Below are 27563 nucleotides of genomic sequence, written 5' to 3' on the forward strand. Positions count from 1 at the left end.
ATCGAAACAAGGCGACTTCAGTAAGGCTTTAGCGGCCGGCTGTTTGGTTCTCTTTCTCCAGAGACAAATTCAGTTTTACTCCACAGGTATCCCAATCTTGGAGTCGTGAACATTACCTGACATTGCGTGACAACGTAAATGTAACAGTTTGTATGAGAAACGATTCCAGCGAGTTTTATTAGTTCACTGTTTTCCTTTCCATATGAAACTTAGCAGTTGTCTAGCAGTAACGTTTAAAAGTAATTCGCATTTGCTTTGGTTTTGCATTATTACGCGTCTACGCCTAGTGATTGGTCTAAAAATCTCGCGCCACTTCCTTATCCAATCAGACGTAAAACCAAAACCAATCGTGACTAGCTTACACGCGTTTCCCCGCGCTTCAAATTGGTTACATATAGTTGTTTCGAGTTTTGATTGGTTCACTGGATTTTCTGTGGCCTTTGTGATTGGCCTGAGTGATTACTTTAGTTTTAGTTTTACGACTCAGTAGTTTTAAAACTTGCTGGAATCGCTTTTTAACAACCCCATAACGCCACGGAAATACAAGTAACAAGCAAGTTGTTTCTATAGTATTTCTTTTCCATATTTCTAACTGTTATTAGCCTGCGTAGCAGGCGTCGAAAGGGGAGGGAGGGGGAGTTGGGAAGAGAGAGAGAGAGAGGGAAAAAATGTTATATACGATTGTTGCTAGCCTGCGAATACAGCCGCCTCTCATTCGCGTCCCGCAACGAAAAGCGAAACACGAAGAAAGACGTCTGCGATTCACGGCCAGAAATTCCATACCGATGACGTTAACCACTAATTAGATTTCCCACACCACACGCAGTTGGTCTTGCATAATTATATTTTTTGCTTTCAGCCGCACATTACTTGCTTGATCACAAACACTTTCAAGGCAGTCAAGGACACATTTAGGGGTCATTTACACCGGACAACTTCATCGCGAAAATTAGAAATCCCTATACGAGTTGCACATTAGTAAAATTTGGAAAAATAAGCTGCGAAATCACTAGATGACATTGTTTTGGAACTTGAGCGCAACTCTCGGAGGTGTTGGGCCGTAAATACCGATACCGCAACGATCATAACAATTCTTCTGAGTTCGTTTCTTCTTTCCCCGCTGTTTGTCAACTTAAAATTCTGTTTTTCTATAGCATTTATTCTTTGGTTGTGGATGGTTCAGGTCGTTCAGGTTATCTGTATTTCACATTTTTGATGCTTGTTTGTTTTGCCGGCTGCCTTTATGTCAACATTAAAAGTTAGGTGACAAAATTGATCTATTTTTAACGGCCGCTGTGGCGCGTCCTTTCTGTACATCTTTGAGGTCGTTCATCTTATTATAAAGCAGTTTCTTTTTGTTTCCCAATTACATATGAATTATAGATATTAAAGAAATTCTAAGGTATAGCTTTGGTGTAGTTTTACGATCCTTCCCCCGGTCAACTTTTAGTCCGCAATAACATCCGGTTTTTTACCGTTCGTGTCATGAAGTGTTATATTTCGCATACATTATGTAAATTAACTAGCTGACCAATCAGCGCTCCTGTCCGGATTCTGGACAGATTTACGTCATCAGTATGGAATTTCTGGCCGTGAATCGCAGACGTCTTTCTTCGTGTTTCGCTTTTCGTTGCGGGACGCGAATGAGAGGCGGCTGTATTCGCAGGCTAGATTGTTGCATTCTCATACTACGCTGCTGCGCAATGTCAAATGATGTTCAACGCTCCAATGAGCTTGGGTGACCTGTGGTCTAACACGCATTTCTTTTAACGTTGGAAAAATCAACCTGTAACTAAGTATAAAAAAAAAACGTTCTGAAACGGCTGAAATTGAACATGGTCATTTTATATCCCCGTATTAACTGTAAATCGGCTTTCCATCCATGATTTGATGACTTTATAGTGTAAGTGACCGGAAATAGGATTACTGGTAAGAGTGCTCAGACAATTGCTTAGACAGCATTTCAGACAATACAAACAGACGACGGGGACAAAGTTACGAAATCGTACTAAAACGACAGAACAGAGCCAGATGACTGTGATTTTAAGAGATAAGTACGGTAATGCCCAACAGACAAAACTTCAACTGGCCATAGTCATTAAGATTTTCGTAAATTTGGGTCATCATGACATAATACTCTGACTACACCGACATGAAGCCCATGCCATGGCGCAACGTTATCAAAAAAAAAAAACATCAGCGCTGAAATTGACCATTGGATACGGCACCTAGAGGTCCACCTATCAGTCCAGGAATTTTTTACATTCGTAGAGCGTAAGTTTCGTAAACAATAAAGGTTGGGACACACTTGTCGATAGCTCGCAGCGACAGGTCTATGCGACAAGTCGCTCCGTGTGTAGTGGTTCAAAACAAGTCGCTGCGACAAGGCGTTTGTTCGGTGCACACGCAGTGAATTTCGAAGAGTGGGAATGTGAACTAGTTTCCAATTCAAGATGGCGAAAATATATTGGTTAATTTGTAGTTTGTCGCGGCGGAATCGTTCCACGGGGTTATTTAATGCGCCGGATGTTTTCGAGAAAAGCGTAAACTGACGAAAACCTTTAAAAACCCGGCATGCTTGTCTGCAGGATAGAGTGAGAAAGGTAATTTCTCTTTTCTTTTCTGGTTATATTAATGCAGCGCGCGTAAACGGCGCGTATGTTTGGCAAAAATAAATCTCGGAGGGCGGGGAAGGTGGATTACGTTATCATTATTCAAAGGGCTTCACAGGTATCTCGGGATGGAAAGTCAGTGACGCAAACAACTGTGTTTTAATTGACTTTTATTAAATCCTGTAGTTTTTCACACCTGTGAAGAATTCTTGTCAACAGGGACGTACAGTTTGTACCAAACAGTTTTAAACTTGTGTAAATATTGAACTATAAAATACAGCCTCAACAAAGCGAATAGATTACGAACTTTCATAAGAAAATACGAACGCGTTTATAGGTCTTCAAAGGGAAGACCAATGTTTACTTAAATGCCATTCCAATACGTATGTATACTTTCTAATATTTTCCAAGACTTTGACTTTTTTCATTCTTACAATCTTCCACTATGAACACTTTACAATAGAAATAAAGTTATCATCTTTGTATAGAGCAGTTTTCAATTGCGTGTCGTAAAACTTAAAACAGGGAAATTCTAATAGCCAATGAAAAAAGCCATTCCAATTAGTTTTCGACACTCAAATGAAGACCACTGCAAACAACCATGTTCCCTGTATTTGTCTCTTTTCTGGAGCAAATTGAATTTCATATAGCATACAGAGAATACAAAATTAATTATTTGATGCAATTAACGTGGATTTCTCAATATTAAAATACTCTGCTGTGTGCACATTAAATAGAGGTTACAAGATCTGTAAACTATCTACAGAAAAGCTAATGAAGCACATATACAGACTTACTACAGAAAGGTTAATAAAGCATGTATCCTACCGCACAAGGTATCATAGGCAATGTACATGCACCAATTCATTTAACCAATTTCATTGGTAAATTAGAAGTTGTTGAGAGAGCATACAATGTTGCAAAACCAAAACCAAAGTAAACACTCCTGGCTTGAGAGTATTACAGAGCGGGGGGGGGGGGGGGGGGGGGAACCAATCAGATCACCAAGAAAAAACATGCCGCTGGTTTTGGGTGCAGGATAACATCCATAAGCCAGACATGAATGGTTTGGGTTTTGTTCCTGATTGCTAATACAGCACATTATATTTTTGATAGTATACTGTAACTAATTTTGGTGCTTTCTTGTTTGCCAAACTCTACAGGAAATAAACCAAGTTATCACCATTTTCTCACACAATAATTATTATTTCCCCTTATTTCGCCCTTAAAACCCCCTTAGCACATACATGGCCCAAATTGTTTGGGTCTCGTTTCTAACTGCTTACAGCACATTATATTTTTTACAGTATACTGCAACTAAACTTTGGTGCTTTCTTGTTTTCCAAGTTCTTCAGGAAATAACCAAGTTATCACCATTTTTCCACACAATTATTTCCTCCTTAAAAAACCTCCTCAGCCCATTTGCATGCAATGCACCAATTTACAAAAGAGTTTTGAGTAAAGTACATGTCAGCATTTCTCGGTCAGTTAAACAAGTATATATATAGATCATTATTTTGTAAAGATCAAATCCCAAGAGTTCACCGACAGTAAAACACCCAGGCCTCCCCAGAACCCACTCCTCATTTCTTGCACAGCATTAGTTGGTACACGAGCTTGGTTTCTGAAACAAGAAAGAGAGTGTATTTAGTTTTACAGTCTTGGTCGATAGGCCAAGAACCAGGAATAGTCAGGGCTCGAGACTAACGGTAGCCAATGAAATGTAGAAAGAAATGTAGTTTTGGCTAGTAGATTTTTGGCTTTCACTGGCCAAAATGGCTAGTGAGTGCAAATTTCAAGCAGTTTTGCAAAAAGAAACCGCAAATTGAAATCGACTCTGAGAGAACAGAACTAACAAGTACACTGTTGACATATATTAAAGATTATGGAAAGGCTTATGTTACCAAAAAGCAAACAAATGATATCTTTGGTGACGAAGGCAACAAGTGAAAAAAGAAAACCGTTTATACTAATTATTACCCCTCTTGGGAAATCTCAAGAGCATAATTCGATGTTCTACTTTGTGTGAAGAAAAACCAATTTTGTCCAATTTGTCATTGGTTTTTTGTCTCAGGTGGCTTGGTAAAATAAAAAATAAAACCATGTTTGAAAGTTCTGGCTAGTAGAAAATTGGTTTTGGCTAATGAAATCAAATCTGTCGCTAGCCACTAGGCTAGTTAGCAAAAAAGTCAGTCTCGAACCCTGATAGTTCTTTAAAATTAAAGTGGAGGTTTGAAGCTATTTGAACAACATTTTCTGCTGGTGTGTTATTGCCTTACAACAATTACCGGTACCATTTCTTGTCTGTCTGTTTTGGTATGATCTTCATCATGCATAACAAGGATCAAACAGCGCAAGTAATAACATGTACATAAAATACAGCTGAAAGAGTTACATTTTGCACATTTTCTGAAGAAACGCGCCTCCAGACCTGCAAACAATTTCAACTGGTATCTTGAACATTCCTTACAATAGCTCAAGAGCAACAAAGCATCTTCTAATTAAAATTCTTCATTTCAAATGCAAAATGTGCAGGTCCAATAAATGACTTATGTAACAGAATCACATGGGTAACATAATTGTTTGCACTGAGAGAATGGATAATTTGCCGCATAAGCAACCAGTGTTTTACTTTGTGAAGCTTATAACAACAAAAATTGTACCTCCTAAAACCTGGAAAGTCTGGTCAGCAAACATAGTCCTGATAACTATTAAAATTATTTGTATACATAATTGTTTGTAACAAAACAATTGAGAGGCAGTTACTGCCCACAGCTAAGACAAAAGTACAAATTACTTATTTACGTCACTCCTTAATACTCACATAAGGCGTCCTTAAGCCATACTTGCTCCAGAATGTCACTTGGCATTTCCGCTTGTGTCCTGTGCGCTGGTCAAAGGACTGACACATGTCAAATGCTGGGATGTATACATGAAGTGATGCAGCCGTGTCGGTATGGCTGACGTTCTCCACACGATGAAGACCTATAGTGTCTGGTACAAAACAAACATTACAAGGTAAGAGTACTATTTTAGGATTTCCTCAGTAGAGATCTTTAGCCTCTTCGACAGGTTTATTAGGTTTTTCTCGCTCAATTTGGAATTAATCTGCAGGAGTAAGTTTTTTCAAAAAGCTGAAATTGCTTTTTCGAAAATGCTCTCATTGCTGACTCTGTTATTGAAGTTATTAAACGTATACTGCTCAAGAAAGAACCATAGCTGGAATAAATCGTCAACTCCAATCGCAGAAATTGTGCTTACAAAATCCTGTCATTTCATTGGGCAAACAGGGATCCATATTCGTTTTTTCTACAAGTCGTCAGCCGGGCAAGTATGCAAGATGACATACTTGCCCTGGCAAAATTTTACTTGCCCGTTCAAAAGTAAAGAATGGCGACCGTACAACAAGTTAATGAAAAGTTGACTTTTTTTGTTATTATCACATGTATGTAACACTGTGTATACATAAAATCTAAAAGACAACGAATCTGTTATAATAAAGTTTGATTCACAAGTATTTGTTAATGAGACTCTTTACTTGTCTACCTTGGCTGCCGGCTTACAAATTTCACAAAACATCACGCCCCCAAGCGGCTTGTGATATTGGCGGAAGCGTATAATGCAGGCACAAATGAAAGCCAGGGCCTCTTCGATTGCCACAACGGAAGAAAAGAACGCTTTTGCTCTTCTTATTCATATTTGTTTTTTTATTACTGAAGTGTTAACATTGCTTTTTCTTCTTTGCTGGCAGTGCCACACCAAGATATCGGCAAATTTTGATCAAAACATCAGCTGATGCGATCGCCTTGGATCGCCTCGTGTTTTCGCGGATGCAGCTGCAGTACAAAATATCAGCGGTTGACAGCTTGAAAATTGAGCCTGCAATGATTTCATTGATGGAAAATACCGCATCGGCCAAGATGGCGGCCAAAATTATGATTTTATTGCGACAGAAAGTTGCAAATTATTTTCTGTTTTCGAAAAGTTGTGAATGGATGACAAGTGGTCAGAACGCAAGTTACTCATAAGAAAACTTAATAATTGTTTTTTTTTTCATTAAGTCAAACTTAAGTCGTCCAGCGGACGAATTTATGTAATCGTTTGGTCGTCCATACAATTTTTTAGTCGTCTTGGACGACCGGACGACCGTGAATATGGATCCCTGGGCAAAAAAGTAAGACTTGAGCCCACGGTACAACGGTAAATAGTAACTTGCTCAGAGGTCAGCTTCATCAAGAAAATACATGATCTCGATGAAGTGTACACCTGAGCCCATGATATGGTCATGTGATACTGGTCAGCAGATTAGTTGTTTTGACAGTTGTCAACATGGATGTCCAATTTTTTATTGTCTTTCAGCCAAACATCGATATGTAATTTGCGCTGGTGTTACAATTTTTGCACTGGTGCTACAACTGAACTCCATTGTTCTCAGCCAATCGGAATGGAGTAATTTTTTCATGTATATTATTAGTAGAAGAACAACTATGAATAATTTTTCATGTTAAGAAGATATTTATTTCAAATTAGAGTCTGCTCAAAACCAGGAGCAATCTTCTTGTGGTTGCTGGGCAGGTGACTTGCTTTGGGGTAGGGGGCAATAAGTATTTTGCTTAAAAATGGTTATAAATCAAGAAAATACCATTGATGTAGTTGACTTCATTTGTTTCATAAAATCTTGTCGCTGTTGGTTCCAGAGGTTTTTCAGGTTCAGATTCTGATGGCCATGGAAATTGAGTTTCTTTAAGTCTTCCATCTAGCACCTTCAGAAAACAGTGGGCATCAGCATGGTCATGAATGGAACTAAACAAAAAAATACAAATTAAAGAAGAATCATAAATTTATTCTACAGTGACATATTGTTGTTGTATGTACATGACTTTTATGTAGTCACCCAAGTAGAAAGTACACATCTCTAAGGAAACTGGTAATTATTATAATTTTTTAAGTGATTGCCGTTACTCAAAGCAATTACCCGGTAAGGCCAACTTTTTTCATTATTCCTCTGAGTTGCTAATGCATGACAGTAAGTCTGTTTGATGTCTTTTAAGGGCAAACAAGTTCAATCACTTATATCGTGACAGGTCTAACATGCAGTATCTCTCACAAGACTGGTTAACAATATTAAAGCTTTATTCAAATAACAATGACATTAATAGGATGAATAGATGAGATAATCAAGATTTTATCTAGGACTTAATTCATTTATCAGCTTCAGGAGAGAAAATTTTTAAATTCATGAACACCAACATACACCCCTTTTTAGCAAAAATCAGGTTCCAATAACAAAACAAGTACGCTACTGTCATTCCCAGAGAATGATTGTCATATCAAAAATGCAAAATATTTGCACAATTTCCATATCAACTATTGAAAAGGGCAATATCCAGTGCAGAATAATACAGAACGCACAAACTCAGTTTCGGAACAATATTATTCATAGCCTGCGAGCAGGCTCTCTATTCGGGGGAAACGTGAATATGTTATTATTGAACTCCTCGAGCGCCGAAGGTGCGATCCCGCGAGTGCCGAAGGCGCGAGTGCGTGGGGAAGCGAGCCCCCAGAGGGAGAGCCTGCACGCAAACCATTGAATTTCAAATCCAGCCCCTCGAAATGTGACAACTTGTTGACAACTCGCTACGCTTCAGGTGTCAATATATCGATGGATGGCTCTTCATTATCATAGAATAAGATCGATCGAGCGCTCGTGCGATTATTTCGAAAAAAGTTGTAAACAAAGAGAGTGAATGTTCCTGTATCTGCAAGTGTACATTTTTTTGGTAAAATGTGGAACTGGTAAATAGGTTCGCATGTAAACGGAAAATTTATTTGAAGCGTCAAATCGCGATGGGAGCCGCAGACAAATGATGACAGATGTGCGAACAAATTGAAAAACAATTCGCAATATTGTCTAGTTTGTCCAGCCGTGTGTGCGATTCGTGTCCCCCAAAAAATCAGAAAATCGAACTTAACTAGTGAGCATCACTCTGCGAACGGCATTTGTAAAGCTGCTTTATTCTCCTGCGCGTTTCGTCCGACTGTCGCGGACTTCTCAGCCGATGCAAAATCATCTGCGAACTGACGCTCGTAACGCCGGTTAAACCTCGCAAAGCAACACAGTTCAACCCATCGATTGTCCCTCCTTCACCTGGTCTTCAATTATGCTGGAAAGTGGGCATATTACTAAAACGATAGTGTCTGAGAGTCGCTCGTAAACTTTCTTCTCTGCCATTGCCACTGCAAAGAGTTGAAATATGAAGCAATTGCCGTAACCGGTTTGCATAACCGCAAAAACATCTCGTCCTTCTAGAAGACAATTTACTGCATCTTTCTGTTCTTGTTTTAATTTAAGGAGATCGTTAGAATCAAGCGAAAGTTTCCAAAATTCTTCATGAACGCTGCTGAACGAACTCGCGTACCTATTCACGAACGCCGGCCGTAGTTGATTTGGCTTTGATATGGACTCTGTTTTTTCTCACATTAATTGAGTCTGTCATTTTTTACCAATCAGAGTGCTGCGTTCGTGGACGAATGCGCTGGATTTGAAATTCAATGGCGTGCGTGCAGGCTCTCAATTTTGGTCGCGGGCTCGCTTCGCACGGCCAGCGGCTCGCTTTGCGCGCCGACTCGCGCCTTTGGCACCCGCGGGATCGCGCCTTCGGCGCTCAAGGAGTTCAATATTCACGTTGCCCGCAATAGAGAGCCTGCTCGCAGGCTATATTATTCAATGATCTTTCAAAGCTACTTCTAATAATACTTGTAAGCACTTCTCAAGACTTTGCAAAGGAATTCAAAGACTTTCTCAAAAACTTCAATACTTGTGGGCACTGCAGTGTCAATCTGGTAAGGGTGCTTTTTAGACCAAAATACTAGTAATATTGTTGGCTAGCTACTTACAGTAGCCAGCTGGTCCAAGACTAATAAAATTCAGTTTTGGCTACTATGCATGTATGCATGCATACATGTTTTGTATTCCTCCTAGCCACTGCAGTCAACTCCCACAGGGTTCTTACACTTTTTCAGGCCAAAAATTCAAGGACTTTTCAAGGACTATCCAGGACCCTTCTTGGAAATTTCAAACCAGGACTTTTTTTCATGAAATTTACCCCAAATCAACGGTTGATGTGCTTGCTGAAGAACTAAAAAAATCGCTTATTTTGGCGGTCTTCTCATTGCCTCCAAGCCTTTTGACGTTCAATAAAAAATCAAGGACTTTTAAGGGCCGAAAACCAATTTTGAGGACTTTCAAGGCCTTGAATTTTTATTTTTAGATTCAAGGACTTTCAAGGCACGTGCAAACCCTGCTCCCACAAGAGACACCTTTGAGACCACAATTTGGCGTTGTAATAGATGAAATTCTTAATAGCAGGAGTTGTTTTCAGTAATTCTTATTCGTCTGGATTGGAATTTCAACTAGTGTCCGTAATAATGGGGTGTCCGTAATAATGGGGTGTCCATAATAGTGGGGTGTCTGTAATAGTGGGGAGTCTGTAATAATGGGGAGTCTGTAATAGTGGGGTGTCCACAAGGCAGGAGTTGACTGCAATGAAAAGTTTTCCTGGCTACAATAGAGCAATTTTCACTTGAGTGTTGAAAGTAATTTGCGTTCGCATTGGTTTTGCATTACTACGCTTTGTGATTGGTTTAAACCCCTCGCGCCACTTTCTCAGCCAAACAGAAGTAAAACCGAAACCAATCATGATGTGCTCGCGCACGTTTTCCCGCGATTTGTGCCGGCTTCATGTATTTTCTTCGAGTTTTGATTGGTTTACTAGATTGTCTGTGTTCTTTGTGATCATGATTGGCTAGAGTAATTACTTTGGTTTTGGTTTTACAACACTCAATTGAAAACTGCTCTAATCTGGCATGTCACTTAACCAGTAGGCCTGCATTAGTTAAAAAGTCAGTCTTCAAGCCCTGTTAAGCCTCCAACATAATTTAAAAAAAATTCACCTTTGTTTCCAAAAATTGTTGCACATTGCATGAGGGCATTTTACAAATTACAATTTCAGTGCAAATTATCTCACACAAAAAAGATGTTGCAAGTTGAGAACCATGCAGTTCTGTTGTGTAAGTCAACTTTTCAAATACATGTAGCACTTTTTTGATCCCTCTACAGGGGGAAGAAGGTCATTCTAAACAGTTGGTATTTTGTTTATCAAAGTTCTTTGAGAAGCCATTGCAATTTGTTTTTTGTTCCTCAACCGTTAACAGATAACTTGATAAACTTTGACACCAGAAGAAGTAGCAGGAACAATGGCAAGCAAAGAAGTGGAGGAGGACAGGGGGTAGGAACCCAGGAGAAAAGGGATAGGAGGAAGCAGAAAAACGAAGAGCAGGAAGTGGGATTCCTAAGGTGGTGAGAACCGGGAGAAAATGAGAAAAATTTCGCAACATTTTTCGTTCATTTCGCAACATTTTTCGATCATATTACCCCTGTGTTTAAGAAGCTACACTGTCTACCTGTCCGCTATCGTATAATTTACGAAATTCTCTTACTAGTCTACAACGTTCTCCATGGGGCAGTGCCTTGCTACATGCAAGAGTTACTTAACTATCACACCTCTCGGAGATTTTTAAGATCATCTACACAGCACCTTCTAGCGACCGACCCGCAAAGCAAAATTAAAAACATATGGAGAGAGAGCATTTGCCCTGGCAGCCCCAAGACTGTGGAACATAATCCCACTTGAACTTAGATAAGTCCTTCTATTGACATTTTTAAGAGACATTTAAAAACGTACCTTTTTAAACAGGCTTTTTAATTATTATTATTTTTTAGGTACATTTGAACTTATATTTGTAAATATCAGTTTTTAAAATTTTTAGAGTTTTTAACTTTTTAACATCATTTTATTAATATTTTTATTGTAAAGCGCCATGAGCAATTAGTGGATTTTGGTGCTATAAAAATACTCTTTATTATTATTTATTATATTTCGCAATAGATATGGGAAAAAGAGGAAAGAACGGCTATGGACAGGGATGGGAGAAGGGGGTGAAAAATGCGGAAATGGGAGTTAAAGGCACGGGAGGTGGGAGGTTCAGATTCCCCTGTCCCCCTCCACAAAGAAAGTACATTGGAAGTGATGGATCTACTTTTATGAAAAACATGTACATACAGTCGGAGAGGGACAATGTAAACTGTTTGTGAAACTTGTAACAGATAATCTTTTCAGCAAAGCTTAGGCAAAAATATTCTTGTTTGGAAGTTAACACAGTGTTGCCAAGTTCTGTAATTTTGGCCCTCATACATGTGCAATTTTTTTTCTTTTTTTTTTTTTTTGGTTTTTGTTCAACGAAATTTCCAATACTTAGACAAATAGCTTTTTGTCCCTTGAAAGGCCAGTAGTAAAGCTATAACTTCATGTAATATTTAGACGTGCCAAGCATACGTTGAAAGATCAGCGCTACAAGATAACGGGAATCAGATGCAAAGGAAGTAATAAAGATTCCCGCCATCTGATCGCGAGTGTCTAGACAGCGCTCAGCAACAGTGGATGTTGCATCATATTCGTGCACGGCTTCAAGTTGTGTAAAATAAAATTCGCAAAAGTGTGATTAATGTGCTAGAAATATTACTGATATTAACGGTGACAAATGGTAGGAAAACGTTATTTCAAATACAACAATATCAATTGATGAAATACTGCACGTTACAAAACGTTGAACTTTAGCGTACCTTCCTTGACCTTCTCCCCAGCACAAAACGATCAGGTTAAATTTTCCATTTCCTTCGTCTACCAAGTTCCTTGTGTACCTACGACATTGGAAAAGTATTTAAAATGGTACAAAAGCAAATAATATTTCTTTAAACATAAATAATCTACGCAAAGTTCATTCAAACCTGTGCGGGTCGTAGTTCGCGTATTTTGCCCAATCCGCCGGGTTTGAACGGTACGACTCTAAAAACGAAATAACCTGCTCGACGTTGACATGATCTTCTTCGAAAAGAACATGAAGTCCTTTAGCAACGTCCTCTATCGATTCGGGAGGCTCTAAACACTTTTTAGCCTCCATTAGAAGAGATTTTTCACTGCCTCTCGAAACTTCTCCGCCAACCTCTAGCAACGACGACGCAATTACTGAGACACGTGTGCGCGCGCAAAGATTTGTTGTGTGAATGACGTCATAAGAGGGAGCCTCCTTCGTCCCCGCCCCCAGTTTTAGGTTCCAGTAACGCCAGTATTTACAGACAAAATTGACAAACTGGTACAGCAAGAAATCTAGGTCTGCTACAAGACGAACATCATCAATTTTGTAGTCAAAATTGTTTTCAAATTATTGATGCGTCATTTTCTCCAGAAGTACTTTTGAAGCGTTTGTGACAACTTTTCCCCTTTTTCTTGGAAAACGAAGTTTCCGCGAGCACGTACGTTGCGCGCTGATGAAATTTACTTCCTTTTTCTGTATTTCTTTTTTTACCTGGAATCATTCGAAAACTAAACCTCAATTGGCACTTTTTTCCTCAGTGAGTAATAAGCTTTTTTCCGCGATGGAATAAACATCGCGCGAAAGCTGAGCACATGCAGTCGAAGGCGAGCCGAGGCCTATATCTTATATTCTTATTTTCCTCTGATCCCATGATTTTCAATAAAGGGCCTCTGAAACGAAAAGAGACTTATTCAAATTTTGCTATATTGACCTCCCATTTGATTTTCAGCCCTCTAGAACTCTACTAATGGATTTATGCTACGACTGTCTTTCTATACATATATAAACAAAATGTTCTAAGCTTACCGAACTTTGTACCGAGTGATTCTTGAAGCTTTGAGGACCTAAATGTTGGTATCATACTCGTTCCTCAACTGCTCCAAGGTGAGCAGATCGTTTAAATACTGATTATCTTTTATGTTTTCATCGCCTCTTACTGTTCCCGCAAAAACATACAGTGTAGACAAAATTTACCATCATTGCTTTGTTTCGGTGGAAAATAATTCCCTTGAGGCCGTCTTGTCTGCGATGCGAGAGGCCCAGGCCACGCGCGGTGGTTCTGATCAACGCGAAAATTTGTAGCCAGGCCAAATTAGCTTGGTAGCCACGCTCAGTAGCACGAGGCTGTGATTTTCTCGCGAGTTTTGTCTTGTTGTTTGAGTAGTTTTCTGGTTTTCTTCAAATCTACAGGCCCTAGTGTTTGACTTACTATTGACTGGATATGGCCACAACTGAAGAAACTCTTGCGGAGTACGAGAAGCTGTTTGCGAAGCGTTTCACGAGTGAAGATGCCGAGTACATGAAGACAGTGAACAGACCTCAAGCTTCGCCGCCGTGCCTGACCGACTGGCTGAACACCGGATACAGGGACAGGTAAAGAACTTTCTTCTATATACTACCAAAACGGGCGATTGTCTGTAAGTTGTATTTGCAGTGAAAATAAAGATATCCCTCTATCCCTAAATCGTATATTTTCCCTTCTGTGCTTATTTCATTATTATATTTTGCACTTTTAAATTTTTTCTTTTGGTTTTAACCATTCGGTTAAAATGAAAAAAAAAAAAAAAATCTAAAGAAAGCTCTACTTTCCGTCACCCCTGTTAGTCAGTTACCATGACAAGGAATGGCAACGTATCACTGATTTATTGTTATTATCTGAGGCCCAGTTTATTGCGGTTTTCAGTGATATGTGAGCTCGGAAAGATTTCCGCACAGCCCCATACATTAATTATGTTTGCAACTATTTCATACTATCACTATACACAAACAGCAATCATGAAAAGAACGAATCAGTCACAAAATTGCATGCATAATTAATGTATGGGGCTGTGCGGAAATCTTGCCGTGAGCTCTAGCATGCGAGCAGGCTCACCTTGGGACACACGAGAATATACCTCTGGGGTTCACCTTGGGACATGCGCAAATATACCGTAAAAACTCGTGTATAAGCCGCACCCCCAAATTTCAAGCATGATTTTGAGAAAAAAAATAAAACCTGGCGGAAAAATGCCCAGTTGATGGTGAAACAAATGCTGGATCATGAGGAAATTTCAACAATCAATAAAGCTAAATTTGATTCCTTGAGCCAGTTAATCACAGTTTTTACATCAAATTTTGCACCTGATTTTGCGCTGTGTTCGTGAAAGCGTTCGTAGCTTAGTAACCAGGCACTAGTATCCAGGCCCATCGTCAAAAGACACGTGGAACGCCTGGGAGTTTAAATTAATTCACGGTCGAAAAGCGTGGTTTTCGTCGCTGTTTTGAGAGGAAAAACTTTTTCAAAATGATCAGTCTCGTTATTTTTGTTTGTGAGGATAGTAAAGAGCTGCTTTGTCACTTATATGGAGCAATTTTTCAGTTTTATGCGCAAAAATGCGCAGAAGATGCGGAGGATGCGGAAGATGCGGAGGATGCAGATTTATGTGGACCCGCACGGCCGCACCACCGCATCCTGTCAGATGCCCTGTAAAATTGCATGCAATGGTCTCGTAGATAAGCCGCACCCACGATTTTGAGCCAAAAATTTCGGCAAAAAAGTGCGGCTTATACACGAGTTTTTACGGTACCTTTGGGGCATTGGCGATCAATGATACGTTTCGTGGCTTCGCCGCTCTTGTGTCGCTCTCACATTTGCCCCAAGGTAAGCCTGCTCGCAGTTTATGTCAACTCTGAAATTCAATCCTCGATCAAAGGTTTACGCTTTTTCCTCCCGTCAATCATCTTAGCAGACCTTTTGGAAACAGAAGTTCACTTAAACTGGTTCAAAAGGTCACGTCTATCAGTTGTAATTGGTAGGTTTCGATCCATTTTGTTTGTTTCTGCTTTTCATGGTTCATTGGCTGTCGCAATACTTATGATTGACGGCAGTGAAAAGCGCAATCATGAGTTTGATTTTAAATTTCAAGTTCACTAATCACTGAAAACCACAATAAATGTTGCATTTCACTTGTGCCTATTCTAATTCAGGAATTAAATGCATGTGAAAATCAACGTTAAAATTTGGCAGATGTGAATTAAATGTGACTTCTGCCGCAACTTCAACTTGGCCAGTCAAATACTCATCAGAAGTTTGACAGTTGCTTTATACATGTATATACATTGAGTTTCGCATGTGCCGAATTGAATGTACAAGTTATACTTGTCTAATGTATTTGTAAATATAAGAGGGTTTGTGATTGGTGAGTAAGATTTCATTACTGCAGTCATGCATAAAATTAAATGCTATGGACTGTGATGCCCTCCAATGCTTAACCTCTCTACAATTGTATTGTATTCGCATCATGTTTTGGTACAGGTCTGGAACATGTAAATATAAGGAAACAAAAACAAGACTAGAAACTTAAGGCAGTAGTTTAATTTACATAACTAATTGATGCTGAAGAAATTTGATGGAATCCTGGGGACTGTAATTCAAAAATTGCTGTATAATGATTATAACTGCTATTTTATTTTTACCAAGAGAAGTTGGTCATTGTCTGCCATGCTTCTAATGTTTAAAATTGAGCTGGAATGGACTCAAAAAGAATGAAACTTAGACTCGCACATGAATCAAATGCAATTCCATAAATTCAACGTCTGCAGTAAATCAAATGTTGAATTTAATAATTCTTTGATTCAAATAAGTATTAAATTGGGCACATGTAAAAATCCCATTTTAACCAGGCCTGACAAACCTGCAAGCAGAGTTCCCTACTCTGTTAGCAGCATATTTAACAGCATGCTACAGCAACAACAAGGATAAATATGCACAAAATGACTTTTGTGATGAATATGTACCGGATTCTGTGTGTGCTCTGACTGGTAGCTAGAGTAAAAGGACATGAGGTGTCGGAGATTCAACCCAAAAATTAAACGCCCCTGGCGTTTATTTCAAACTTGGCTCCGTGGATCCGGTGTTTATTTGAATGGTGCAGTTTATTTGAGCAAAATGTTTATTAAACAAGGGTTTTTAATCATTATTTGTGACATGAATGTATCTTGCCATCATAACTTAAGCATATTACACCTCAAATGAATGCCTAAAAGGCTTACTTACACTCTTCCTTGGAGACCCGACGTTTATTCGGGGCCCGGTGTTTAAACGAGAAAATACGGTAATTTGACGGTGTACAGAGTAGCACTACAGAGATCCATCTTGTGTCTTTGGTTGTTTTGAGGAAAATTTGGCCACCTTTTATTCCAGAAATGGGCCCCTGTTCAAATCTGTCAAGTGGCTTTTTTTCCTTCATAATTTTACATAGACTATGACAAATATTGCTGACACAATTCAGACTATGGTTATAAAATAAATACATAAACAGATTAACAATACTTAAAGAAAATTTTGCAGACACTGTCTGGTCAGCAAACCTTAAAAGCTAACCCCTTCCCCCAAAAATAAACCCCACTTTTACCTTTTTGAGGTCTTGCAAAAAACATATTTTTAGTTAATGGTGTTTCATCAAAGGGTTCTAGGCAGATTGAAAGGCATTTAGACTAGCACTGTGAGCTCCTGTGAGTAGGGCTTTTGCAAGATCAGGGTTTGCAGTAATAGCTGTTGAATAATATTGGCATATTCATTGCTATTTACAGTATTCCCTTCATCTACCACAGTACCTCTCAAAGGCGAGTTGCCTTTCTCACCTCATTTCTCTTGAAGTGAGTGTCTCTTGTCTCAAATCAACCAAATAAATTAGACTCGTCTGTGGAAAATTTACATGTACATTTACATGTACATGCCACTTGCAAGTTGAACTTTCACTTACATTACAGACAAGACTTCTCTTGGGATGAGAAATGCAACTTGCTACAAAGTGGCAACACACTTTTTAGTAGAACTTTATATTGTTTATTGTAGGCTTTTACAGTATATGATTGTGCACACATCACAATTTTGTGATACTGTACACCTGTATATGGTATATGACTTGTGTATCTTCATACTTGTGCTTCACTTGAATGATCATCTACGTACATTGAACAGTCAGACTGTTCAAGATCGCATTATGTTGATAATTTTATTTGTAACAAGTTTGTGAAGAAAGAGAGAGTGCATAAAATTCTACTCAACAGAAGCTGGAGGGGCTGAAAAACTTTACAGTAAATTGCTTTTGAATAACCAGTAATTTTTGGGTTACTACAATATATTATTTTGTTATTCAATTACAGCCGTTCTCATAGCCACAGCAGTAGTAGTGATGGCAGAAGTTATGAGAGATCCAGGCATGACAGTGGACGGGACCATGGCAGGCGATATGGGGATCACGACGATCGACACAGAGGTGGCGACAGACATGGTTCATATCACAGGGATGATAGGTAGGGAGAGTTACAATTCTTTCAAATTATGGTGTTTAGATTATTTGAGTGCCGGCTCAAAGAATTCCAGCTTGAAGATTCAATAAATTTATTGAAGGGTTTGTTTTTTATTATGTGTTTAAGTAGTTATAATAATAAGCATCTACTACAGTTGTCTAGGATGCACATCTATATTTGAAATAGCTGGCAATCATCGGAAAGCGGAGTTATAAAAGACAGGGGGGGAAGCAATTTCCTATGCATTCTCTTATATGAAATCTGAGGAATGCTCTCACAACTTGCAAAGCAATCATCGGGGCGGTAGTCAGCGGATGAGCAGCGGATGGTGCATGAGCAGCTCCTTTCCTTGTGAACTGCCAAAACAATAACAACATGGGACCAGTTGGAGAGTTCGATTATTTTTTTAATAGCAGTAAAAAAAAAGGTTTTCTAAGTTTTGTCTTCCCCCCCAAGCAGCGAAAATTTCTACAGAAAGGTTCTTGGTGTCAATATGTGGTGTTTGTTATGAAATAAAATCATCACGGAAATTGTAATGAAAATGTGACGATCGAATATTCTCGTGCCCGGTCGGAGCTTTTGTTCTTGCTCTATTATTTCGAAGTTGTTTGCTGGCTTGGTCATTCTTTGTTTTACCTCATTTACAATCCCCAGGTGGGCCAGTTGAAAATTGTGGTTTAATCATTTGCATTTCAGCACTAAAAAGTAGAAGGGCATCACAAAATTCTGCCTTCTTATAACTACACAACGATGACGAAACTTTCAGATAAACACACTGCTTTTAGATTTTAGTTAAGAGAATTGAACTCCTGTGGCTGCTTCTAAGTCACTCGACCAGAAGAGTTTCAAAAAACCCAAAACGACGTTTATTCACAGGTAAGATAGGTTGTACTACACATGTAGATTCTTGAACATTAACTGGATTACACGAGCTGGATTACCCGAGGTGGATTACCCGAGGTGGATTACCCGAGATAACAATCTGTGGGAAGAACCGAACTGAAATAAGCTAAAGTTCTAAGCACATCACTAAAATGATTTACAACATTGAGCGGAAAGTTCAACGAACAGTTTCTTACCGTTTAGGCCTTTAACAACACATGACACGGTCCGATGGAAAACGATTTGCTTTCACCAATACATATTTATAAGAGCACCACACGATGCGAAAACAAAATGGCGGTAAGTAAACGAGCGAGCGGTCGCTAAGCTGCGTAGATAACCGCTGATCATAATCTGGCTGAACTGCAGCCACATGGCTCCCCTAATTGTTTTCTAACAATTAAACCTTAACAAACTTAATCAACAGTCACTTGAAAATAAAAACGAATGTTCATGTCTATAGTTCACTTGTACTTAGTCTCTCTCACTGAACATCTGGCTCCTCGATGGGGAATTCCCCGGTCTTTGTATTACTCTCATGGGAAAGCAGCTAAGACTCATCACACGGTAACAGCAGGACCAATTTATGGATTGGTCTGTCCAAGAGTGAAGGAGGCTTCTGTCGTCTCCCTTTTGTTGTCAAGCTCTCCGTCAGCCTTTAGAATTTTGACTTTCCTGACATAACCATCTTCACTGGGGTAGACTTCAACGACCTTGGCGAGTGGCCACTGGTTACGTGGCCCTTCATCTTCCTTGGATATTACTATGTCCCCTACCATCAGGTTTCGTGTTGGGCGCATCCACTTACTACGGGACTGCAGGTTCTGGAGAAACTCATGACGCCACCTAACCCAGAATTGATTGGCAAGATACTGCACTCTACGCCACCATTTGCGACAATAAAGATCTGCTCGCTGGAATTTGCCAGGGGGCGGAAGCACTACTTTCTGCTTTAGGGTGAGCAGGTGATTTGGCGTTAGAGGTTCTGGTGCATCTGGATCATTCAGGTTGCTGACTGTTAGTGGCCTGGAATTCACTATACACTCTACCTCTGTCATAAGGGTTCTGAACGCTTCGTCGTCCAGCTGGGTGCCAGCACTGACAATTAGAGTTTCCAATGCACTACGAACTGTCCGTATGAGGCGCTCCCATACACCACCCATATGACTTGAATGTGGTACATTCATCTGAAATGGTATCCATTCGCAGCCATTTTCCACCAGGTACTCCTGCAAATGCTCTTGGTCTAACTCTTCTAAAGCCGCTTTCAACTCATTTTGTGCCCCCACAAAGTTTGTTCCTTGGTCACAACGTAGTTGTCTCACTGGACCACGTCGATGGAGAAAACGACTCAGAGCACTGATGAACGACGAGGTGTTCAAGGAGTTAGCCGTCTCCAAATGTATACTTCTGCTTGCCATGCAGGTGAATATGACACCATAACGCTTTACTTCACTTCTTCTCTCTTTGATAAGAAAGGGCCCGAAGAAATCGACACCACAGTACGAGAATGGCGGGGAAGGCTCAACGCGGTCAATAGGCAAGTCTGCCATCTTCTGAGATTCCAGGGGACGACGCAACTTTCTGCAGGTCACACACTTTGATATACAGTTTGACACGGCTGAAGAGCCACCAACTACCCAATAACCTCTCTGGCGTAATTCATTTTGGGTGATTCCTCGTCCCATGTGGTTCACCTTGGCGTGGTAGAACTTGATTAACAAATCAGTAATTGGACTCTTCCGTGGAAGTATTACTGGATGCTTTGTTGCAACTGGAAGGTCGGCTCGTTTGATTCGACCACCTACTCTGATAAGACCATCGTCATCTAGGAATGGATCTAGACGGTACAAACAACTGGACATCTTGATAGTTTGATTTCTCTGTCTTGCTGACTCTCTAGTTGATACTTCTCCAACCACTTGAAGTTTCACTAGTACTTGAATTTCTTCATAGAAATGTTCACGCTGAACAATCTTCAGGACTTCCTTTTCAGCAAACTGGAATTCTGTAAGCGAAACAGCTGCTCTTGGCAAGGGTCTAGCGCACTTCACATTTGCTTGATTGTTCAACTTAACCTTTCTGTTTGTTAACTTTGACTTGAGTTGCAGGCATAAAGCAACAACCTTCAGAAGACGCCACCAGCTTGATACATGGGCTAAGCGGTCTGACTTGAACGAATCAGGGCAGTAAGTAGCTGTACTTTCTACATGAGACATGAAGACATTTCCTTTCTTGACTTCCGGATCATCCTTTTCAACTTGAATGTCTTTCTTCTTCGGGTGGTACACACCGGTGTGCGGCACATAGTTAACCCTTCCATCCTGAACATTCAGACGGTCTGTTGGTACCCTCTCTGCACACAGGTCAATCATATCCTTCATGAACACTTGGTAATCTTCAAGGAACTTGGGGTTCTTCTTAAACCTTGCTAACAACTGGTGCCATCTCTTGACAGCAAGCTGACGGTTGTATGGTAAAGACACTTTATCCATCTTCAAGGGTAAAGGCATCTCATAGTGACCATCTGATCTCTTTACAATACCATTCTCCAGAACTGAGAGAAACCTTTGGTCTTCCACTGAATAGGATTTGCTCCTCGTAGAACTTTCTACAAAGTCCGACTCAAGAACTTGGATAATCCTTTGCGGATTGATAACTTCCTTTACCTTGGTCGAAAAGGTAAAGTGTTCATGTGTCTCGCTGGCAACTATCTTGTTACACACTGCTTCACTCTCGCCACTTTCACTTGTAGATTTGCAAACTCTGCCAACTATTCCCCATCCCATTAGGGACTTCTGACCATAGGGATCATCATCTTTTCCCACGACAACTTCTCTGGGCCTGACGATACTTGGGCAATTATTTCCAATAAGCAGGGAGATCTCAACATTAGGATCATACGGCATTAGCTTGTCAGCAATGGGGCGTAGATGTTTCCACTCTTGGGCAACACTGGCCTTTGGAATCTGTGACCTACTAGCTGGGATGGCATCCCGCGTGAACAACATAGGCAACTTCACACTGTGCTCCCGTTTTAAGTCCAACACTTCAAGTCCACAAATTCGGCTACTCGGTGTATGTACATTTCGCTCTTGCACTGTGGTCAGCAGCAAATCCGTTGGTGAGCCTTGCAAATTTAGTTCCTCACATAGACTCTGCGACACGAAACTAACATTAGACTGGTCATCTAACACTGCATAATGCAAAACTTCTTGACTGGGTTTACTTATGTGACGAACCCACACTGGCACAATCATGGCATGATCAGAACCTTTGCCTTGCTCTGGAATTGTACAAACATTTGTACAGTTAGAGGTAGCCTCAACAGTGTCCTTCTGCAGGTGGAGACACGTTGGATGGGTCTTAGAACAAACACGACATACAAGTTTGTTCTTACAGGATGCTGCTTGGTGCTGTCTACTGGAAGCACAACCAAAACACAGAAATTTCTCAAAGAAAAAGTCCTTCCGATCCCTGTGGGACATCTCTGCAAACTTCTTACAGTTGTCTAGGTGATGATGTTCCTTGCAAAACAAACAGGTTTGAGAATTTTCTTTCTTGCCTTGACTCTGGTTGTTTGAGTTCCTGTTTTGTTCAGATCCTTGAGTGGCAAAGGAATGTACTTCCTTGTCCTTGAATGACTTTCTGGTATGGTCATTGGGTTTAACAGTCTCCATTGTTCTTGTTAGGTCTTCAAGCTCAGGGATGTTTGCCCTTTCAGCGCATTCTTTCACAAATGCAGCAAATTCGGTGAAAGGTGGATAGGCCCCATCTCCATTTAGCGCTCTACACTTCTTTACATTTCCTCTCCATTTACTTTGGAGCTGGACAGGCAGCTTTGACAGAATCTTAACATTTTCTCTGGCAAAGTCCAACACTTCGAGACTTGGAGTAGTTTCTCTGGCAGCCTTTATCTTTTCAAGGAAGTCGGAAAGATCCCTTAGAGCCTCTGCATCCTTGATACCAACTTTTGGCCAATTTTCTAACTTGTTTAGGAATGCCGAGCCAACACCACTGCAATTACCATATCTTTCTTTTAGCAATTTTCTGGCAGACTGATAAGCATCTTCAGTTCCAATCAATAGGTACTGATCAACAACTTGTTTAGGTTTCCCTGTGAGGTATTGATTTAGGAAGTTCAATTTGGTTTGAGCATCCATCGGCTTAGAATCAATAAGGGTACCAAAGGAACTGTTCCAGGAAGGATACTGAAGGGGGTCTCCACTGAAGACTGGAATTGAAATCTTTGGCAGCTGACCAGTGATAGCTAATTGCCTGTTTACTTGGTTCTGTTCTACAGTTGCGGCCACTAACTTACTACTTGTTTCCACTAACTTATCCATACATTTCTCTAAGATGATAGAGACTGGTGTAAAGGGTGTGGCATTAGGGTTCGGTGTACTGTACTGTTGGGGACTAGGTGTAAGTTGAACCCCATTAACTTGAGATGATGAATAGATTGGATTCTGATGAACAGGAGTCTGTTCAATGTCACTTGTAACTGGAATGGATTTGAGGAAATTGTCCATATCCTTAGCTTTATCAACTGGAGGAACAGAGCCCAGGTCCTGTTCACGGTCAACAATTTCTTCCTTTTCTTCTGCTAAGCAGACATTAAGCTTGGCTTGATTTTGTGCTAGCTTACTTTTCAATCTTAGCTCCTCTAACCTTTGCTCTTGTTCTAGCTTCATTAACTCAACCTTTTTTTGTTCCATTTTCAATTTTCGTTCTTCATCTGCAAAAGCCATCTTGACCTTTAAAGCAGCTTCTTTCTTTCGTAACTGAAACTTATCAGACTTGACACTGCTGGTGGAACTGCGTTTTGATTTGAGACTGTCTCTGTCCTTAAAGGAAACACGACTAGAACCTTTGGAGCTGGCTGCATCGAAGGCAGATTCAAGTTTTTGATACTCAATAGCTTCTAGATGTTTTATTTCTGCTCTAATATCAGCTTCAAATTTCGACCACTCTTGCTCAGTTTCTACACAGATTCTTTCAACCTCTTCAATGCTTTCACCAGGAATGACAACCTCCTTAATTCCACCAACAATATCTCTAAATTCGCCATAGATGACTTGAGCTTCACTTAGCTCTCTCTTAAATTTAGAAAGATCTACTGACTGACCTCTTTCCAGCAGAGTATTTCTCATTCGTTGGACTAGCTCACGCTTCTTAGACTTTAAGTTGTTTGTCTTCACGTCCATTACATAATGGTAACCTTTCTCCGTCATTGGGTGCCTCCTTGCGTCCTCTACGTGTGCATCATCGAGAACTTTCTCGTCGCTACTTGCTTGTGCCACGGACGAAGCTTCATCGGGAGTCGCATCTTTCTTGCCGGACATTTCGGCTGTTGAAAACGATTGTTATTGTGGCTGCTTCTAAGTCACTCGACCAGAAGAGTTTCAAAAAACCCAAAACGACGTTTATTCACAGGTAAGATAGGTTGTACTACACATGTAGATTCTTGAACATTAACTGGATTACACGAGCTGGATTACCCGAGGTGGATTACCCGAGGTGGATTACCCGAGATAACAATCTGTGGGAAGAACCGAACTGAAATAAGCTAAAGTTCTAAGCACATCACTAAAATGATTTACAACATTGAGCGGAAAGTTCAACGAACAGTTTCTTACCGTTTAGGCCTTTAACAACACATGACACGGTCCGATGGAAAACGATTTGCTTTCACCAATACATATTTATAAGAGCACCACACGATGCGAAAACAAAATGGCGGTAAGTAAACGAGCGAGCGGTCGCTAAGCTGCGTAGATAACCGCTGATCATAATCTGGCTGAACTGCAGCCACAACTCCTTTATAAAAAGTGATTCCACAGCACGGTAGTTGTGATTGCCATAGCTTCCATTTCGCGGGAAAAGATTGCCTCTTGCATCATCGTCCAAAACCACTGACTACATCGTGAATTGAGCACGTTGCAAGTTGTGAGAGCATCGCTACTCGGTCACAGACCTCGTTTCTATCCCCCCCCCCCCCCCTGATATAAGACTTGTTTATTGACATGAACATGGCAGAATTTTGTTTCTAATTCATGATGCATGAAAAGACCCAATATTTTAGGTGATAAATTTTGCAGAGGGATAAAGGGGACCCACTCTATTTACATGTAGCCCACAGCTACAATTATTATTGTTGCATTAATAACAACAATAATGTTATTGATAATCACGATATTTTATAAATAATTTTTATAAGTAATTAGTAGTAATTGTCTGGGAACATCATTCCCAAACTAAGAACTTGTTTTTGTTGTTGTTTTTTGTTTAATTACATCCAGATCTGGTGGTCGCTATCGAGATGACCGTGGTCACAGAGCATATGACGATCGTCAAAAACCCGCCACAGAATATGGCTCACGAGGATACTATGAGTTTTTCTACTGATCTAACCATGTTAGTTGCTCGGCAAATTTGTGCTAACCGCAGCAACTCAGACAACAAATACTGATCACAAATTAAGCTGTGTATAAACACATGATCCAACTGGTGTAAATTATATAAAACTCTTTAGATATTAGGCTGTTGTGTTTGTCAGGATATCGTTGAAATCCCAGGTGACAAAAAAAAAAAACATTTTTGCCTGCTAAACACCTGTTTTTGCTGTAACGTTCTTTGAAATTTATAATAGTTGAGTGAAACCTGAAAGGCAAAAAAATAATTAATCATCTGTTTTGTGCCATAATAAATTGACTATTCTACTTGTGAACGTACTCTTAATGTAAGTCATTGAAAAAAATGTAATTTTCTTTTCCTACACTGTATTGTACATTATGTTACATTTGTTTAATGTGTTTTTGTATTATTAGTTCTAAGTGGACAATCCAGTGTATTAGCCATAGGTAAAATTAATAAACTTTACTTTTAAAGCATAGAGATTTTCATAGTCTGCATAGCAGTCATTTCTCTTCCAAGAGTGCAGGAGAAGCATAAAGGCCTGGCTAAACTAGGAAACATTGTTGCGGATGCAAAGGTTTCCCAGTTTTGCCAGGCAGAAAACATATGCTTCAGAAACAAATTTTGCTTCATGGAAACAAAAAATGTTTCTGCCCTCAAGTCAAAAACATTTTTGCTTCCTGGACACAAATTTTGCTTCCGAAACATATGTTGCCCAGTTTAGCCACCATAGAAGCAATGTTGACTAGTTAATGTGCGCGCGTGACACTTTGTTCTCGGAACATTGTTTCCTAGTTTAGCCACTTGGGCAGCAAAACATTTTCCTTGCTTCCTGCTAGTTTAGCCAATTAGAAAACATGACAAGAAACAATGTTTCCTAGTTTCGCCAGGCCCTAAAAGCTTGGGGAGAGGATGGTTTTCAATATTTCCTCCCTTGAGTCGAAGCATTCACTTCCCCAGGGGCACAAGGAACAAGTGGCTCTTGAAATACATGAATAATATCGATTGGCTAGATTTTAGCAAAGGGAATCTAAAATCAAACAAAACCATTCTAAATTCCTTATAAGATAGTTTAAAAACGTTGATTTGATTGGCTAGTTTTTAAATTCCCCTTGTTAAAATCTAGCCAATCAAATCATATGTCCCCAGAGCCAGACTCGTACCCAGTCGCTTCTCTTGCTTTTTGAGCGGCGCGCAAGGCATCAAGGGAAGGACGAACTTATGTTACTTTTTCTATGTCCTTCCCATCAACCTCTTCGAACGTAGCGAAAACGAAAAAACGAGTAACGACTGGGTACGAGTCTGCCCCAGAGCCACCTGTTCTTTGTGCTTAGGCCCCGACGGCTAAGAGGGACAGGCGGTTCTTGGGACGAGAATGGAGTCGCAGGTCAGAGGAGGCGGCCCTTGGAACGAGTTTGTAACAAACGTTCATTTCTTAGAGTTTCAGTGTTGTTTCGTGTATCATTTCTTGCCGGCATCCTCAGATATCTGCAGCCCTTCACCGCTTTCCAGGGATCATTTGATTTCTCCTGACCAAACTTCGTATCAGTCTTGAGCGATGGATCCAGCACTTCTAACTCGGGCGCCTGAAAAGTGCCGTGCAATTGCCGCCTTTTAAATTTCGTTTTTAATCCAATCAGGCGTGCGACCACGGCCCAGCTTACAGTCCCTCCGGGTTCCTTCGTAGGAGTATCTTCGACTTTTCCGAAGCTGTGTAAATCAGTGCTTCGGGTAAAATCGATAGCAGCTCGGTCTTTTTCTTTGTCTCTTAGATTACTGCGGCCTTCGAGGACTTTTTCTCTCTGAGTTTTAGTTGGTTCATTCGGTAGCCGCTCACTTTTCGGCAGATTTGACTCTCGTTTCCTCAAAGTTTCGTTTTTGATATCTTTTGGAGTGTCTTTTACCGATGCCTGCTTGCATTTGGGAACCGATCTCGTTCCTTTTGTTTCATTCTCAAAATGAACCGGCTTTTTTTCCTGAGTGTGCGATTTGGAACTTAAAAGAGGGCTCCCAGTCAAGGTGATGAGACTTGATTTCCTCCCTTCTGCCGGGCTTGTGTTCGTACTGCTACTTTTCGGTTTAGAAGAAGCGTGCCTCATTCCCAAATGTGTCCTTCGACGGTAAAAAGATGGCGCTAAATTTCTCGTTTCAGTCCTAGCATTAAATGATCCAGTTTTCGGTGATTTTTCATTCGGCTGTGTCTTCTTTGTTATTTCAGGAAGGGAGTCACCCATGCGCGCGCGGGCAGACAGCGGTCTTGTTCTTCCTCCTAACTTGGCTTCTTGCTTGGAGAGAAATTCGACTTTCTTATACGACAAGAAAGCTCTCTCTTTTTCCATCTGTTTCTGAATTAAAGCTCGGTATTTTTCGAGCTGATTTTGTTTTTGATTTTTAAGCGCTTCAGTCTGCCTCTCCTGTTCCGTG

The 27563-nt window shown here is 40.2% G+C and overlaps 2 protein-coding genes across 4 annotated transcripts; one reads left to right on the forward strand and one right to left on the reverse strand.

The window, feature by feature from the left end:
- Window positions 1–2765: 2765 nt before the first annotated feature.
- On the reverse strand, window positions 2766–12705 carry LOC144641596 (cysteine dioxygenase type 1-like). 2 transcript variants are annotated; one of them, XR_013568581.1, is made up of 6 exons: window positions 12460–12705; window positions 12295–12372; window positions 7255–7415; window positions 5437–5606; window positions 3931–4236; window positions 2766–3738 (listed from the first exon to the last, which is right to left on the reverse strand). XR_013568581.1 is itself a non-coding variant. In XM_078500642.1 (5 exons), exons 1-5 carry the CDS (start codon window positions 12630–12632, stop codon window positions 4213–4215), a joined length of 606 nt encoding a protein of 201 aa, XP_078356768.1. In that variant the 5' UTR covers window positions 12633–12705; the 3' UTR covers window positions 2766–4212. The 2 variants fall into 2 exon arrangements, 1 of the variants encoding a protein (XP_078356768.1); XM_078500642.1 differs by having other exon boundaries at window positions 2766–4236.
- A 938-nt stretch (window positions 12706–13643) lies between these two features.
- On the forward strand, window positions 13644–25617 carry LOC144641617 (uncharacterized). Of its 2 annotated transcripts, XM_078500664.1 has the most exons (4): window positions 13644–13919; window positions 17118–17150; window positions 17694–17843; window positions 25025–25617. In XM_078500664.1, the coding sequence occupies exons 1-4, from the start codon at window positions 13768–13770 to the stop codon at window positions 25128–25130; spliced, it is 441 nt and encodes a 146-aa protein (XP_078356790.1). In that variant the 5' UTR covers window positions 13644–13767; the 3' UTR covers window positions 25131–25617. The 2 variants fall into 2 exon arrangements, with proteins under 2 accessions (XP_078356790.1, XP_078356791.1); XM_078500665.1 differs by lacking the exon at window positions 17118–17150 and having other exon boundaries at window positions 13647–13919.
- The last annotated feature ends 1946 nt before the right edge of the window (window positions 25618–27563 follow it).

The sequence above is a fragment of the Oculina patagonica genome, chromosome 2, assembly GCF_052425735.1.
Source record: "Oculina patagonica isolate OP01 chromosome 2, crgOcupat, whole genome shotgun sequence".
NCBI classification, from domain to species: Eukaryota; Metazoa; Cnidaria; class Anthozoa; order Scleractinia; family Oculinidae; genus Oculina; species Oculina patagonica.